General features: G+C 45.0%; 2 protein-coding genes across 2 annotated transcripts in view; both read right to left on the bottom strand.

Moving 5' to 3' along the window:
- The window catches only part of LOC145392508 (uncharacterized), a 40,067-nt gene extending 28,157 nt beyond the window's left edge, over nt 1-11,910 (bottom strand). The window contains exons 1-2 of the mRNA XM_080266898.1: nt 11,877-11,910; nt 10,670-10,693 (exon numbers count right to left, since the gene is read on the bottom strand). Of these exons, the coding sequence (XP_080123024.1) occupies nt 10,670-10,693; nt 11,877-11,910 (58 nt within the window). The remainder of the gene's footprint in view (nt 1-10,669; nt 10,694-11,876) is intronic.
- Nucleotides 1-17,866, bottom strand: part of LOC145392372 (uncharacterized) — a 104,724-nt gene that overhangs the window by 54,716 nt on the left and 32,142 nt on the right. The gene's annotated exons all lie outside the window — the stretch shown is intronic.

Raw genomic sequence — 17,866 nt, 5'->3', positions numbered from 1 at the left:
TCAGTAAATGGTTTCGAGGACCACAACAGTTTGACTTGTCTCAGTGTAGAGACACCTGAATATAGCATTACATAGTGGATGGATGATTCGTTCCCCCACCTGCCACCTACTTTTGACACTGTATGTCAGTGACTCTTAGACACAATGTTCTCCCCTTTTGGTACAGCATCTCTGTCTGTCTGTCTCTTTTATATATATATATATATATATATATATATATATATATATATATATGACACCGTATTCACAATTTTTCTTCATTTCCCTTTCTCCCTTTTCTTCTAGCCAACCTCCCACCATCCTCCTCTCGCATGCTTCTTTATTTCCCTCACTCACTTTCCTTCTCCCCTCACTTTCATTTCATTTTCCTTCCTCTTTACTGTCCCTTTAACTTCCTTCTCTCTCCTTTCCATTTCTTTTCCATCCCTCCTCCTTGCTCTTCTCCACCTCCTCAGCCGCACCTGTCTCTCAGCCTCCCTGCCCCCACCTCTCTCCCCTCCTGCTGTTCTTCTCTCATTTTACTCTTTCCCCCATTACTTCCTTCTTCCCCTCTTCGCATCTCAGTACCTCCCTAACCCCCACCCCTCCTCCCTCCCACTCTTCCTCCCTCACTTTCGTCTTTCCCCCCATCATTTCCTTCCTTCCTCTCTCCTTCTCCCCTCACCTCTTATCCACAAGCACCTCCCGTTTTCTTTCCCTCATCATTTCTTTCCTTCTCCTTCTTCCCTCACCTTCTACTCCTACCCACCCTTCCCCTCCTTTGCCTCTCTTTCCTCCAATATTTCCTTCGTCCCCCCTTCTCCCCTCCACCCCCACCCCACTCCTTCACCCCCACCCAACCCCCACCCCTCTGGTAGTGACAAGCCCTGAGGGGGGAGCGAGGGGACGGCAGTACCTCCAAGATTACTATTATTAAACGGGGCGCAAATACTCCCCTTCACTAATTGGGCTCACAGGGGGGATAGGAAGGGAGGAAGGAGAAGGGAAGGGAGAATAGGAAGGGAGAGAGAACAGAAAGGAAGGGAGGAGAAGGGAAGAGAGAGAATAAGATGGGAAAAGGGCAGGGATACGAAAGGAGGAGAGGGAGAAGAGGGGAAGGTGGAGGCAAGAAAAGAGTTAGTTAGGAAGGAGGGAGAGAAGGGGAAAAGAGGACTGGGAGGAAGGGAGCGAGTGGGGAGAGGGGGGAGGAATGGAGGGCAGTGAGAGGAAGAGGGGAAAGGACGAGGGGGAAAGAGGAAAAGAGGAGGAGGGGAAAACAGAGAGGAGTAAGGAAGTTGACAAGGTAAAAGAAAGAGGGAAAAGAGAATGTTGGAAGGCATGAAAAGGAGAAGGGATGGGAGAGACGAGGAGAATGAAACAGGGCTAGAGGAAGGGAGAAAGAAAGTGAGAAAAGAGGAAATTGAGAGAAGAGGAAGAAATGCAGTGGGAGGGAGGGAGGGATGGGTAGGGATAATAAGAGGAAGAGGGGAAAGGAAGAAGCAAGAGGGAAGAGAGAGGTGAAGTGATAGTAAAGGGAGGAAGGAAAGAAATAAAGAAGGGATATAGAAAATGGGGAATAAAGTAACACACAAAATATTGCAGAAAAAAACAAAGATTGATGGATTTCAGAGGTTCGTTCGAGGCCAGTACACACACACACACACACACACACACACACACACACACACACACACACACACACACACACACACACACACACACACACACACACACACACACACACACACACACACAACAACAACAACAACAACAACAACAACAACACAGGACTTGCATATATGTACTACTCTCAAACGGGTACTGCATCCCTGTCGTACGTCTCCAGCATGAGTTTTTTTTTTTTTACTACCACTCTCCCTCCGGAAAGCTTTAAGTTCTGCAGGAGCCCACATTTACTGCTACGGTTACAGGCTGACAGTGATATTTATTCTGAGTCACAGAAGAAGACAGAGAGAGAGAGAGAGAGAGAGAGAGAGAGAGAGAGAGAGAGAGGACTGGTAAAAGGAAGTGTATGGAGGTGACAAATGAAAGAAGGGGACGAACAGAAGGAAGGCAGGGAGGGGGAAATTTGATGGGGAGAGAGAGAGAGAGAGAGAGAGAGAGAGAGAACTGAAGAACATGGAAACTAAAGGGAAAGGTAAAGAAAGGGTTAGGAAGAGAAGCGTAAAGGAAGAATAGAGGAAGAGGTTAATAGAGAGACTAAGGGAGAAGCGAGATGGAAATATGTAAAGAAGAGGGAGAGAGTAAGAATATAAGAAGAGGCAGGCGGGGAGAAAGCAAGAGGAAAGGGAATAAAAGAGGGAAGGAGGGAGGAAGGACTGAGGAGAGAGGAAGGGGAGAGGGAGAGACGTAACGAATTCCTTCCTGAGTTATCCCAAGTACGAGAGGGTTAATGTACAAACTAAACCACCAAGGAAGAAGTGTTACGCATTCTCCTTTCCCGACGAGAATATGATCCCCGCCTCACCCTAGTTCCCGCGGCCTTAATGACCTCTGAATGCAATTAGACAAGACACTAATTGCTGGTTTGGGTGGCGCTGTTTCTCGGGGCTTTTTTGTGGCTTTTTTTGGGGTGTGAATTTTGGGATTAAGGTGACGGGAGGGGGCGATGCTGAGGAGGTTATGGTCGGCTTGATATCGCCAGTTTGCTCTTGATAAATGTGTGTGTGTGTGTGTGTGTGTGTGTGTGTGTGTGTGAGAAAGAGAGAGAGAGAGAGTTTTGTGAGTATGCTGTGGTTGAAGTACAGTGACATATATGTGGATGTATGAATGAATGTATGGCTGGATGGATGTGTGTTGGTATGTATGTATGTATGTATGTTTGCATGTAAGAATATATGTGTGTATGTATATATGTATGTATGTGTTTATGTATCTACCAATTTACACCTGGCGTAAGAAACACCTCTGCTGGGTTAAGTCATGTTTTATTGGATCTGGAAATCATTTAATCTCTAGGACCAAGGAACGCAATATTCTGTCACAGGGGGAATGACCCTCCCCCACCCAGTGCATCAGACACGGGTATAGGCGTGGAAGGCTTCTGTAATGTTGGGTGAGAAGTGGAGATGAAACTGTGAGAGTAAAGGAGTGTGTAGGTGTGCTAGTAAGGGAGTGTGTATATGTGATTGTACTGTAAGGGAGTGTGCATAATTGACTGGGAGTAAGGGAGTGTGTATATGTGCATGTGAGCAAAGAAGTGTGTATATGTGCTTGTGAGTAAAGGAGTGTGTATATGTGCTTGTGAGTAAGGGAGTGTGTATGTGTGCTTGTGAGTAAGGGAGTGTGTATATGTGCTTGTGAGTAAGGGAGTGTGTATATGTGCTTGTGAGTAAGGGAGTGTGTATATGTGCTTGTGAGTAAGGGAGTGTGTATATGTGTTTGTGAGTAAGGGAGTGTGTATATGTGCTTGTGAGTAAGGGAGTGTGTATATGTGCTGGTGAGTAAGGGAGTGTGTATATGTGCTTGTGAGTAAGGGAGTGTGTATATGTGCTTGTGAGTATGGATGTTTGTATATGTGCTTGTGAGTATGGGAGTTTGTATATGTGCTTGTGAGTAAGGGAGTTTGTATATGTGATTGTGAGTAAGGGAGTGTGTATATGTGCATGTGAGCAAAGAAGTGTGTATATGTGCATGTGAGCAAAGAAGTGTGTATATGTGCATGTGAGCAAAGAAGTGTGTATATGTGCTTGTGGGCAAAGAAGTGTGTATATGTGCTTGTGAGTAAAGGAGTGTGTATATGTGTTTGTGAGTAAGGGAGTGTGTATATGTGCATGTGAGCAAAGAAGTGTGTATATGTGCATGTGAGCAAAGAAGTGTGTATATGTGCTTGTGAGTAAAGGAGTGTGTATGGCTTGTGAGTATGGGAGATTATGTGCTTGTGAGTTAAGGAGTGTGTATATGTGCTTGTGAGTTAAGGAGTGTGTATATGTGCTTGTAAGTAAGGGAGATTATGTGGTTGTGAGTAATGGAGATCATGTGCTTGTGAGTTAAGGAGTGTGTATGTGTGCTTGTGAGTAAAGGAGTTTGTACGTATCATCGAGAAAACCTTAACAAGAAGCAAACATGTTGAAAGACACAAAAAGATATGCCACTACATCCTGTTAAATATTCGCCCCCATATCGAATCGAGCCCAGACCAGGATGATGATGATGATGATAATGATGGTGGTGGTGGTGGTGATGGTGATGATGATGATGATGATGATGATGATGATGATGATGATGAGTGATTTAAGAGGAGATCCATTTTTTTCCATCACGTTTAATATGTCAGTTTCTAAAAGATTTCTGGCATAACCCTTTCAATACGTTAACTCATTATTATCTCGTTTTCTTTACTCCTATGCAATTTTCTTCAAGGGGGATCTGTCATAGAAAAGGGAAAAATGAAGTTTGCCTCTCATCCCTTCTCTACTGAACATATTCTCTAAGTTAAATTTAATCGTTCGGTGGTGAAAGATTAGTCAGGCATGGGAGATTGGCATGGTGAGTGAGGTAGGTAAGATAGACGAGTGGGTAAGGCAGGTGAATGAGTGAGGCAGGTGAGTGGGTGAGGCAGATGAGTGAGTGAAGAAAGCGAGTGATTGAGACAGGCGAGAGAGTGAGGCAGATGGATGAGTAAGACAGGTGAGTGAGTGAGTGAGGCTAGTGAGTGAGTGAGGCTGGTGAGTGAGTGAGGCTGGTGAGTGAGTGAGGCAGGTGAGTGGGTGAGACAGGCGAGTGGGTGAGGAAGGTGAGTGAGCGAGACAAGTAAGCGGGTGAGGTATGTAAGTGGATGAGGCAGGCGAGTGAGTCGATGAGGCAAGTGAGTGGATATGGCAGGTGAATGAGTGAGGAAGGTATGTGAGTGAATGAGGCAGGTAACGTGAGTGAGGCAAGTGAGATGAGCGAGACAGGTGAGTGAGTGAGGCAGGTGAGTGAGTGAGGTAGGTGAGTGTGTGAGGTAGGTGAGTGTGTGAGGTAGGTGAGTGAGGCAGGTGAGTAAGGCAGGTGAGGTGAGTGAGGCAGGTCGAGCGTGATATAGCAATCAATTGTCTCGTTAGCGCCCAGACACACACACCCTCTGTGCTGGTGGGGAGGGGGAGAGGGGGAGAGGAGAGGAGGGGGGAGACAGGAGGAGGAGGAGGAGGAGAGAAAGGGGTAGTAGGAGGAGCAAAGAAAGGGGAAGTAGGAAGAGGAGAGGAAGGGGAAATGGGAAGAGGAAAAGGAGAGAGGATGTAGCAGGAGGAGAGGAAGGGGAAATGGGAAGAGGAAGAGGAGAGAGGAGGTAACAGGAGGACAGGAAGCAGAGAGACGATACGAAGAGGGGAGGTAGGCAGAGGAGAGAAAGGGGAGAAATAAGAAGAGGAGGAGAGGGAGGGGGGAAGTAAAGAGAGAGAAGGGGAGAAGTAAGAAGAAGAGAAGGAGGAGGTGGGAAGAGGAAAGGAAGGGGACACCAAGAAGAGAGGGAAGAGAGGAGACGGAGGTGGTGAGGAAGAGGGGTGGTAGGAAGAGAGGAAGAAAAAGGTGACAGTAAGGGCAGAAGAGGAAGGACTACGTGTAGGAGAGGAAGGAGGAGGAGGAGGAGGCAGACGGAGGGGAGGGAGAGAGTTGAAAAGGGGAGATAGGACACAAGGGGGAAGAGGACAGGGGATGTGTTGAACGAGGTGGGTAGGAGAATGAGAGGAATAGGAGTTATAGAAGGGGACGCAAAATATAAACAGACAACGTGGGAAGAGAAAGGAGAATTAAAAAGAAAGAAATAGAGACGAGACGGCAGTGAATGGAGATCGCGATTGACGGAACAGAAGAAAATGTAGAGAAAAATAAATAGGGAAAGGCTGGGAAATACAGAAACAGAGATAGGGAAATTTAGGAAAGGAAAAGGAAGAGGGGAGGCAAAGGAGGGATAGAACAGGTGAGGGAAGGGTGGAAATTCAAAACGGAAGGGGAAAAGATAAGGGACAGAAAAAGGCCATACGGAAGGAGAAACAGTACAAAATGGATGTGAAAGTCAGAGGTCATGTAATTAATTAAGTGAGATGAGAGCAGTTCATGAGAAAATGGCATTGAGAGAGAGAGAGAGTATAAGTTAAAAAGAGTAATGAAACCAATTGCCTATAAGAATACTACATAATCGGTGTGTGTACAAAAATAAAAATGCACAAAAACAGAGAATTATAGAAAAACTCATCAGCAAAGACGAAGAAAGCAAACACACAAGCACACACAAAAAACGAAAAAGATAGAAAGAAAAGGTGGATAAAAAGGTAAACACTTGCTGACGTCAGAGGCAGTCCGTCAACAAAGCGTATGTAAACACGAATCAGTGGACAATAATACCGTCATTACCAAGCACAACATCAACAAAGAGAAGGGGCTGACAATCGGATAGGAGAAAACGGGGCCGAGTGTAGCAATTAGGGGGAGACTGAGGCATTAATAGGGAGGGGGAAGGCGAGTGCTTCTTCCCTTTTAAGACGCGCCACCCCTTGGATAATTGTCCTAACGATGCCACTGGGGTGCATATGAGGGAGGGAGGGAAGGAAGGAGAGAGGAGAGGGAAGGAAGGAGGGAGGGAAGGAAGGAGAGAGGAGAGGGAAGGAAGGAGGGAGGTGGAGCTAGAAGAAAGGAGCAGGAAGGAGGGACTGGTGGAAGGAACAAAGGAGGGATGAGGGAAGGAAGGGTGGCTGGATGAGGAAAGGATTGAATAGAAACTGACAGAAGACAGGAGGAAAGGGAATAGTGGCAAGAAGATAGGAGGATTGAGAAGAGAAGGGAAGAGGGGCTGGGAGAAGGAAGAAAGAACGAGGGAAGGCAAGGGGTATGGAAGTGAGAAGAAAGAAGCAGAAGATGGAAGTAGTGAGGAGGGAAGGAAGGAGAGCTGGGAGAGACCATGAAGTAGGGAGTGTATACGGAACGTGTTTAGTGTAGTGTGGACCTTCTTGACCAATATCCTGTACTACAATTTACAAAGAAATGATGGATGCACCCTGCTGATGTTGATTGCTCGTAAGTCAGCATGATAAATAGCCATAATTATATTTCTGCAAACTCTACATACTCAACCACAAATCCTTGCCCATAATTTTATCGTGCTGGATGCCATGCAGATTAATGCCACTTGCTGGTGGAAACGTGCTGTTAAGCCTTTGCCTGTAGCTAGACACACACTTTGTATAGATAGATTGATAGATATACTGTAGATGTAGATAGATAGATAGATGGATGGTTAGAGATAGGTAGATGGATGGATATAGATAGCTAGACAGTTTGAACCATTTCCCACCCATTTATCCATCCATTCGTCCCACAGTCCTTACCTTCCTCCCCACTGCCCATCCACGTAGCCCCTCTTTAACACCACCATCACATCCAAAACCAATAACTTTTTTTCTCTGCATCCGGACATGAAGAATCACATTTCCTTGTCGCCATTTCCCTCTAACTTCCTGGTCAGGCTGTAACGGAGCAAACTTTTCCACTTGCCTTGTGAAATGTGCTCCGTTAGTGTCATTTCCGATTGACGTCACTCGCCTACGTCATCTGGGTTGTGTGTGGTTGCGTCAAATGTTTCCTTTGAAGTACCAGCTGAGGTGTGGTTAGGTTACGTCAGGTATGGTTAGGTAAGATAAGGGATTGCAGTTTCGTCGCCTCAGGAGGTTCTCCAGCACCTATTCCTTAGCGATTTATTTTTTTGTTGTCTCTGGTTAATATCCTTTGGTACGTTATTATTGCCGAGTATGGCGATGGTAGATGGATGTAACACAAAGGACGGTAAGATGTAGTAAACAAAATAAATCGCTTAACTAAAGGTGTTAGGGAGCTTCTTTACGCAACAAGAATACGAGCCAAGGTGAGGTATAACTAATTTTGGTTAGGTATGGTTAGACTGGATTAGGTTAAGTTAGATTAGGTTAGGTTAGATGAGGTGAGGTATCGTTATGCTAAGTGAAGCAATACGAGATACGAGAAACTTAGATGTTTGTTGGTTGAGCCAGGAATGCCGACGGTCTAATTGCGATCATGTGTATTGTGTTTAAGTGGTGTCATCCAGTTCTGTGTCAGGAATAAGTCGCCTAAATATGGTCAGGTTTGGTAATCTTAGGCTGACTAGACAAGAATAATTGAACTGTCGGCCTTGTCTTTATCACGTATGGATAGATAATTCACGGATAGGAGAGATAAGAACTGGAATGGCCTGGGTATGAAGAGGCTTAAGACAGGCTAGACTGGAAAAGATAATACGAATATGTGATAAATTAGATCAGATTATTTTCGTTTCCACGGATGAGTAACCTAAAACAGGCTATATGGAGGAATCCTAAGTGTATTAATTAATTTCGTTAGTTCTTGAAATAAACGGCACTACATTATAGTAAGTTGCCTAAAATTGTTAAAATAATCTTTTATAATATACGTAAAGCAAAGTCTGACAGAATTAATAATAAGTGTGATGCTTTAAATATATGAAAAAATAAGCTTCTTTGTGTCTGTATAAAATAAAATGTGGCTGATAGATTGGAGAGAGAGAGAGAGAGAGAGAGAGAGAGAGAGAGAGAGAGAGAGAGAGTCACTTTTAATTTTGGAGAAACAGACTTAAAAACCAGATACCTATTCGACTGCTCCTCTTTTATGATGCATTCGTCCACACACACACACACACACACACACACACACACACACACACACACACACACACACACACACACACACACACACACACACACACACACACACACACACACACACACACACACACACATCCAACCCCCAAACCCCAAACCCCCCCGCACACACCGTCTAACCACCCCACTCACTCACTCCACTTATCATCCATTCATCCAAGTACTCCACCCAACATCCACCCACACACCCGTTAATCCCCCCCCCCACACACACACAGCATCTAACCACCCCACTCACCCATTACATTCATCAACCACCACCCACCCTTTCCACCCAATATCCACCTACACCAGTAACCCACCCAAGCTCCCACCATTTACCCACCCATCCACCCACTCCACTAACCATCCACCCATCCACTGCACTAACCATCCACTCATCCACCCATCCACCCTCCCTTAATTAACAAATGCTCATAATTCAGTCGTGTGTCCAATAAAAAAAAAATAAATTCTGTCAAAATCATTTAATATTTGAGATCGACAATTTGCGACCGTTCCGTGCTATTGAATTCTGATTTCAGTATTAATTAATATATTAATGAATTATTCAGATATACTAAAAATGTAAATTGGTTAACTGGAACAAATTCATTTCCATCATAGGCTCTCTCTTCCCCTCTCTCTCAACCTCACCCTCTCTCACCTCTGGATCAAGGGACTGTTGCTCTCTCGTTTTGACTCTCTCTCTCTCTCTCTCTCTCTCTCTCTCTCTCTCATTTACATTATTTATCACATTAGCCTCTCCCTCTCCTATTCCCTTTCTTATTCATTCCTCTCTCTCTCTCTCTCTCTCTCTCTGAATTATACATTATCACATAAACCTCTCCCTCTCCTGTTCCCTTTCCTATTCATTCCTCTCTCTCTCTCTCTCTCTCTCTCTCTCTCTCTCTCTCTCTCTCTCTCTCTCTCTCTCTCTCTCTCTCTCTCTCTCAATTATACATTATCAAATAAACCTCTCCCTCTTCTGTTCCATTTCCTGTTCGTTCCTCTCTCTCTGTCTCTGTCTGTCTGTCTGTCTGTCTGTCTGTTCTCTCTCTCTCTCTCTCTCTCTCCCCATCAAAAACCCCTCTCTCATCATTCCCATAATCACCTTCCATCCTTATTCGTAAAAGTCAGCGTTCCCATCCATTCCCTCTCTTTTCATCTTCCCTCTTTGCCTCTCTTATGGTGTGGTGATGGTAAGAATTGTCACCATTTACACCATAAGCAGCCATACTGGAGTCACCATAAGCTTCTACACCATCAGAGCCACTACATTACCCTCACCATCTACGCAACCATTCACCATACCATAATCATAATGCTAGTCACTATATTAGACACCATACTGTAGTCACCATAATACAGTGACCATGATATTCACTATATTAAACCATACTGCAGTCACCATATTAATTTCACCATACTAGTCACTATTCCACGATCACTATAAGTCACCATACTCGTCACCATACAAGTTATATATTCGCCATTATATTCACCATTAACAGGCACCATAAGTTACCATACTACAGCTATTTCTTTCATCACCATAGTCACCACACTACTGTCTCCGCTACACCACCAGTCACCATAAGTCACCACAGTACGCCACCACAGTCAGCATCAGTACTAATAGTCATCAGTTTCATCACACCAGTCATCACCCACATCATCAGTTAACACACACACACACACACACACACACACACACACACACAAAGTTCACCGCCTCACCCAAACACCCTCACATCTCTACTCCTCACAGTCACAAATCGCTCACACACCCTCTTTATCTTCTTTCCCCTCCCTCACTGGCCTCTTCACCATCATCACTACCAGCTAATGCAATCACAAAGAAACACTGCCTAATTCTAATGTCAAACCAAGTACTTCTGATTCCTAAACCCCTCCTGCCTAATGGTGGTGTTTTTTACTTTTATTTTTGCTCTCTCCAGACGATTTTTTTCCCTTAGAGATTTTTCGAATTTGGAGGGGTAAGATACGGCATTCATTGAGCTTTTTCACTGCGAGATCCCTTCCTTAAGCTGAATAAAATCGTCTATTAGTAACAAGAATAATGTAAACTAGTCCATCATAGGAGCAATGATGTATAGGATTTTAACACTAATTTCCCAGTGCCCTAACCTTGCATTCTTCAAACGACTTTATTTAGCCTGGGCAAGACTTTATGACCTGCAGGGGTTAAATACAGCCTGAATCAATCCCTCCCTTACGAGCAGTCTACAAGCTGAATAAAATCGTCTGGTAATACGAAGAAAACTACAGAAAGGACGACATTGCACTAAAAGGGTTGTTCAAGACTGTCAATGACCACGTTAAATACGACAGCTGCAGCAACTACCGCATCAACTTCTCTCTTGACAGCTCCATCGCAGAAACTAAACCCTTTTCAATTTTGCGTGGCCTAATATTGACACCTCTCTCACTTTAATCCTCAGTTGTAACTATAGATCGATAGACTATAATGCTAGTCACGAGGAAGTGTCATGAAAAGGCTGTAGGGTCGTTATATTGTCTTATGTTTCTGCCGCGGTACGTGACAAGCCGCAAAAGGACAAAAAACTTGGACCAAGTAGTAAGAAAAAGTATATAGTTTTTTCACACCAACTTGGCCCAGATTTTCGTCCTTCTGTAGCTTATATCACGTAGCTTAGTGGGAGAAAAAGACAATATTACGGCTCGACATCCATTCCATAGCTCTTCTTCGTGACTAGCATCATGTTCTAGTGTTCCTTTGTTGTTACAGCTCAGCATTCAAGTGGGAGAGATGACAGTTTAGACCAGGTTAGAGTAAAAAGAGTATAGAAACTTAATCATCAATTCCACTTCAGCTAGGATACCATAACCAACACCACACCTACATTCAGCAACCCATTATAGACTCTCTCTCTCTCTCTCTCTCAGATTTAAGAGGTAACCTGTATTCTCGGTCTTTCAATGTACTCAGCTGGTCATATTTGGGTCTGTATATTTCCTGCTGCCTCGGCGCTGTCATCCATTCACTTTATGAACGATTTTAATACACTCATATTTAAACGCTTTCTTTGGAAGGGATAATTTTGCAGCTTAAGCCTTTGATTTTTTCTTTTTTCTTTTACATCAAAGAACATATAACTTCTTCAATCATCTACTTAACAATATAAACATTTTGTAAGTATGCTGTCGCCATGTTAAAACCAATACCATAACAGCCATACTCACCTTGTCTCACCTTTGCAATACTGATCAACACCATCACTTAATCTGTAACCCATAACAACCACTACACTACACCTGCCACTACAACTACCACTACCATCAATTTACTTATCAACCAAGTGACCTTCAACGCTCCCTTACACCTCTCTTCCCTCCCTTCCACCTCCCTTCCCTCCCTCTATGCCACTCTCTGTAACTTCCTCCCTACTTCCCTCTACATAAATTCTTTCCTCATGCCTTTGCTCCTCCTCCTTCCCCCTCCCCTTCCTCTCCTTGCTGCCCTTACTGTCCTCCCTTCCTCCTTCCTTCCTACCCTTACTTTCCTCCCTACTTCCCTCCGCGTCCCTCCCCTCCCCTCGTTTTCTCCTGCCTCTCCCCTTTCCTTCCTTTCCTCCATCCCTCAGTATGCTACCCTCTCCACTTTTCCTTGATTCATTCATCCCTTCTTTTCCTCCATTCTTCCTCCCTCCCTGCATTTGCCTCCCTCCCTCCTTCCTTCCTCGTCTTCTCCTTTTCTTTACCTATTTTCTTTCTTCCCTCCCGATTTCTCTCTCCCTCCTCACCCTCACCTATCCACTTTCTTCCTTCCTTCCTTTACTCTTTAACTCCCTTCTTCCTTCTCTCTCTCCGGTCTTTCCTTCCTAAAACCCTTGCATTTACCAGTCTGCCTTGCATACCTCTCTCTCTCTCTCTCTCTCTCTGTCAGCAGTTCATTACATTTTCCCCCTATTCCTCAACATATCTCTCCTTCCTTCCTCTTCCTCTCCCTCCTCCTAATCCCTCTCCCTCCTCCCTCCATTCCTTCCTTCCATCCTCTCTCTCCTCTTCACCCTCACTCCATCCTTCTCAATCCCTCAACACCTTCCTCGCACCTCACACCAGATTCTTCCTTCCCTATCCTTCAGTATTTCCCTCCTTCCTAGCTCCCCGCTTCTTCCCTCTCTCTCCCCTCCCCTCCCTTCTCCTCTCCCCTCCTCTCCCCACCACCTGTTCGCCGTAATCAATAACGGTGGTGCCTATGCGGTGTACGCCCCTGTCACCCCCTACTCCCCCTCCCGACACCCACCCAGCCCACCCCTTGCATATCAGGTGAATTAATCAGTCATTATCATTGATCCGGCACTGAAGCGCCTTAATTGAAACACTCGCACAATTACGGCACTAATTAACAGTTAGCTAGGTACGGGGGCAGGTGTGGGAAGGTAGTGATGGGGGTGCACAGCGGCGTGGGATGTGTGTGTGTGTGGGGGGGGGGGTACAGGAAGAGAATGGTGTGGAGAGAGAGAGAATGAGAGGAGGGAAAGGCGGAGAAAATAAGAAGGGAAGAGAGGGAAGTAGTCTGCTGGGATAGAGATAGGAGACTGCGATAAGTGAGAGACAGGGAGAGAGAGAGAGAGAGAGAGAGAGAGAGAGATAGGAGAAAATAAGAAGGGAAGAGGTAGGAAGTAGTCTGTTGGGTCAGAGAGAGAAGATGGCGATAAGTGAGAGACAGGGAGAGAGGAAGAAGGGAAGGGGAAGGTGGATGGGAGAGAGGAGGGAGGGAAGAAGCTGAGAGGCAGAGAAAGTGAAGGAGGGGGAGAAGGCAAGGAAGGAAGAAAGGAGGAAGAGGAGGAGGGGAACAGGGAGAAAATGGAGGATGTAGAGAAAGAGGGAGAGGAGAGAGAAGGGAGAGGATAAGAAAGATGGGAGGGAGGAGTCAAGGGAGGGGAAGGAAGAAAATATTGAGAGAGAGAGAGAGAGAGGAACATAATCAGCAGAGAGGGGAGAAAGGGAAAAAGAATATAGAGTGAGAGAGGTAGATTTGTCGGATGAGTGAGAGCAGGGGGTGAAAGTGAGAGAAAGCAGGGATGAATGGAGGGATTTACTGAGGCAGAGAGAGAGAGAGAGAGAGAGAGAGAGAGAGAGAGGAACTGGAGACAAGAATAAAACAAGGGATGTCAGCTCCCCCCACCTCTCTCTCTCTCTCTCTCTCTCTCTTTCTCCAGCAGTCTGTTTCCCGGCAACACAGTGATGTAGTAACCTCGTTTGTCCTGTTGTTTCACTTTGACACTTTTTCCTCTCTCTCTCTCTCTCTCTCTCTCTCTCTCTCTCTCTCTCTCTCTCGTTTCCTTCCCCCGGTCTGGTAGTTAACATTGTAACTTGGTTTTATCATTTCACCCTCACATCATTTCTCTCCCCTCTCTCAATTTCATTTTTTCCTTCCTCTGGCCTCTCCCTTGCCTACGTTTTTCTTCACCCTCTCTTCCTCTTCCATTTCCCCTTATCTCCTCCCATGCCTCTCCCCTTCCTCTCCCCTCTTTCGCCTCTTCCCCTTTCCTCTTGCACCTCTTCCTCTGTTTTCTGTTTCTTTAGCTTTCTCCCTCAACCTTCCTATTTTCCTCCCTTCCTCTTCCCCTCCATTTTTCCTTCATGTTTACTACTTCCTCAATCCCTTATTCCTCTTCCACTTCCTCCTCTTTCCATTCCTCTCCTCTCTTACCCTTATGCCTCTCTTCTTCTCTTTTTTTTTTCTTTTTCTCCTCTTTCGAGTCTCTCTCCTGTCACCTCTTTTTGTATCCCCCCCTTACTCCTCTTCTCTTCCCCTCTTATCTCTCGTTTCTGCTGTCTTACTTCTCTTTCCTTCCTTTCTTACATCTCTTTCTCTCTTATATCCCTCCTCCTCTCTACTCTTACCCCACTTACTCCTCCCTCTTCCTCTCCACCCTTACCCCTCTTCCGCTTTTCTCTTATTCCTCTTCCTCTCGCCTCTTCTCTTCCTTTTCCCTCTTACTTTCTTCCTCTCCCTCATATTCCTCTTTCTCCCCCTTCTTGCCTTTCATCATCTCCCCTCGTGCCTCTCATTCTCTCCCATCTCACTCCTCTTCTTACTTCTTACCTCTTTTCTTCTCCCCTCCCCTCACTACTCCTCTCCCCGCTAACCCCTCTTCCTTCCTACCCCTCTTTTTCTCTCATCTTACCACTCTTCCTACCTCTCTTATTCTCACTCCCTCTCACTCTTCCTCTCGTCTCTTACGCATCTTCGTTTACCCACTCATCCCTCTTCCTTTCTACTCTTTTCCCTCTTCCTCTCTACTCTTTTCCCTCTTCCTCTCTACTCTTTTCCCTCTTCCTCTCTACTCTTTTCCCTCTTCCTCTCTACTCTTTTCCCTCTTCCTCTCTATTCTCTTATCCTCTCTCTTCTGACCTTCTCTCTTAACCTTTCCATTCTCCACATGTTTCCTTTTCTCTAGCAGTTTTCTTTCTACCTCTGTCCTCTCCTCTCCTCTCCTCTCCTCTTGTCTCTCTCTCCTCTTATATTTTATTTTATCTCTTCTTACCCATCCATTCTTCTTTTCTACCTTCCTCTTTCTCCTCTTTTCTCATAAATCTCACTCAAATCTCTCTCTCTCTCTCTCTCTCTCTCTCTCTCTCTCTCTCTCTCTCTCTCTCTCTCTCTCTCTCTCTCTCTCGAGATAATGATGTGGAGTCAGGAGTATTTATAATGGAGTGGATGAGTGGCCATAATCAAGTAGACTGGGTATAATGAAGTGGAGGAGTGGCCATAATGAGGTGGAGGAGTGGCCATAATGAAGTGGAGGAGTGGCCATAATGAGGTGGAGGAGTGGCCATAATGAGGTAGAAAAGTGGGCATAATGAGGTTGGGTGGATGAGTGTGGGTAATTGTATTGTGGAGGTAGGCAAGTTACCCCCACCTCCCTCCATCATGACTCACCTGGGTATATCTTAATTAATACAGTCACACCTCGCGGGGGTGGGGAGAGAGGGAGGGAGAGAGGGAGGGGAGAGGGGGGAGATGCATGGGAGGGAGGAAGGGAGAGAGGAAGGGAGGGTAACTGATGGAGAGTTGGAGGAGAGGGAGAGATGGACGGCAGGGAGCAAGAAATGAAGTGGAGGGAAAGAGATGGAGCGGAGAGACGGAGAGATGCATGGGAGGGAGGGAAAGATGGAGAGAACGGTGGTTTATGGAGGGGGGACGATAAGGTAGAGGAGAAAGGAAGGGAATAGTGGGTGAAAGGGAGAAAGAGGGAGGAGTGTAAGGTAAGGTGGATGCATTGGGGAAGAGTGGAGATAGAAAAGAAAGGACAGGGAGAGAGGTGGAGGAAAGGAAGAGAGTAGGGAGAGAGGGGGGAAGAATGGACTGAGCGGGAGAGAAAGCAAGGGAGAGAAGGGGAAGGAAAAAGGAATGCATTTAGAAGTGGGAGAGAGAGAGAGAGAGAGATCAAAGAGGGAAAGAGGATGGGGATGGAGACAGAGAGTGGGGGGGGGGAGAGAGGGAGGGAAGTGTGGAGGAAAGAGAGGTAGTGGGATAGGAGAAGTGGACTGAGAAGGTGACAGCGGGGAGACAGATGGAGAAAGGAGACAGCTACAAGAGGATAAAGAAAAGGAGAAAAGGAGAGAAAAGCAGAGAGGATAGATGTAGAACTGGAATGAAGAAAGGGAGAAAGAGGGAGGGAATGAGGGAGAAAGGAATGTGGAGTTATAAGGAAGAAAAGGATGTCAAAGGGAATGAGGAAGGAAGAAAAAAATAATGGAGAGAGACTGAGGAGGTTGGAAGGAAAAGAGGGAGAGAGAGAGAGAGAGAGATAGAGATAGAGAGAGAGAGAGAGAGAGAGAGAGAGAGAGAGATGGAAGAGGAGAAAAAGTAAGAGGAATGAACGAGAAGACGTAACAGAAAAAAAAAAGATTCAGAGAAGAGAGATGGAAGAAGGAAGAATGAAGAGGGTTTAGATGGAGGGAATGAGAGAGACTGCAGGTGTCGAGGGGAAAAGGGAAATAGGTAACGAGGGGTAAAGTGAGGGGAGGGAAACAAGGTAGGAAGGGGGGAGAGGGGATACGGTAAAAAGGGCTGATTAGAGAGAGAGAGAGAGAGAGAGAGAGAGAGGAGAATGACGAGGTAATAGGCAAAAGGTGAAGAGTCTGAAGGAAATTAATTAAAACACACGTAAATCAATGAAACGTAAAGCACTAATATCTTAAAACAATCTTAGGGATAAGGAAAAAAAAACGATTAATGAAGAAAAATAAGAAGCAAGACAGAGATAAACGGTGTAACTGAGGGATGATAAAAAAGAAAGATAAAGAGGAATAAGACACTGAATACGGACTTAAGACAGGTGAAGAATAAGAACAACATAGAGAAGAAAGATAGAAGGATGGGGAATATCACCAGTGTCTATTATAGCACAATGAGGTGATATTAATGACCTCAAGAATAACACAGAGAAGTAAACAGCCTTCATAAACAGCGCTGGATACAATGAAGAGTGTAGCAGATATATACATACCTGGTCTTCCTTTCTAACAGCTGGTTTCATTTTGCCACTCGGTTCACACGAGAAGGTGAAGCAGTTTAAAGAGAGAATTGGTACACACAGTGAATCTTAAAAGACGTGTAATGATCCTATAAGATCTGAGAAATATGACTAAACATGCCTAGAGTCCCATACAACCACTGGCTTCCTTTTGCCTTCTCACTTATACAGAGGGGAAGAATAATACAGCAATAGCAATATGGAAAAAAATGAATACAAACAATAATCACTAAAACACATGTAAGATTTTGATTAAACAAGTAATATCATAGACGAGTACATTTCCATCAATTACGAGATTATGATGGCCAGTAGTACAAATAAACGTGCACCTGTTCCCACTTTACCGTTCTTTTCTTGTCTTTTACTACTTTTATTAGAGTAAAACGATCACGGTATTAAACTCAAGATGATGACGCAAGCCTATTATGCGCATGTTATCTCCCGACATTCTGTTCAGCTTAGGATAGATTTTTTCCGAAGTGGAGTGATGAGGAACAGCTTTCAGTATCCCTTTGAATACTAGATGTGTTCCTTAAGTTGAATAAAATCGTCTGGTGTCAGCGAGAATACGGTAAAATCATGCAGTCCCGCTTCACAAGAGGTAGCTCAATGAAACCCAGAGGATGAGAGTATGTCCAAGTAACGCCATTGGTAGACACATAAGAGATTACCTTAAAA

Source organism: Coenobita brevimanus, chromosome 22, assembly GCF_032717465.1.
Source record: "Coenobita brevimanus isolate Jiangsu-jjx chromosome 22, ASM3271746v2, whole genome shotgun sequence".
NCBI classification, from domain to species: domain Eukaryota; kingdom Metazoa; phylum Arthropoda; class Malacostraca; order Decapoda; family Coenobitidae; genus Coenobita; species Coenobita brevimanus.
The sequence above is the reverse complement of the archived record's forward strand: the minus strand, read 5'-3'. Positions and strand labels throughout refer to the sequence as shown.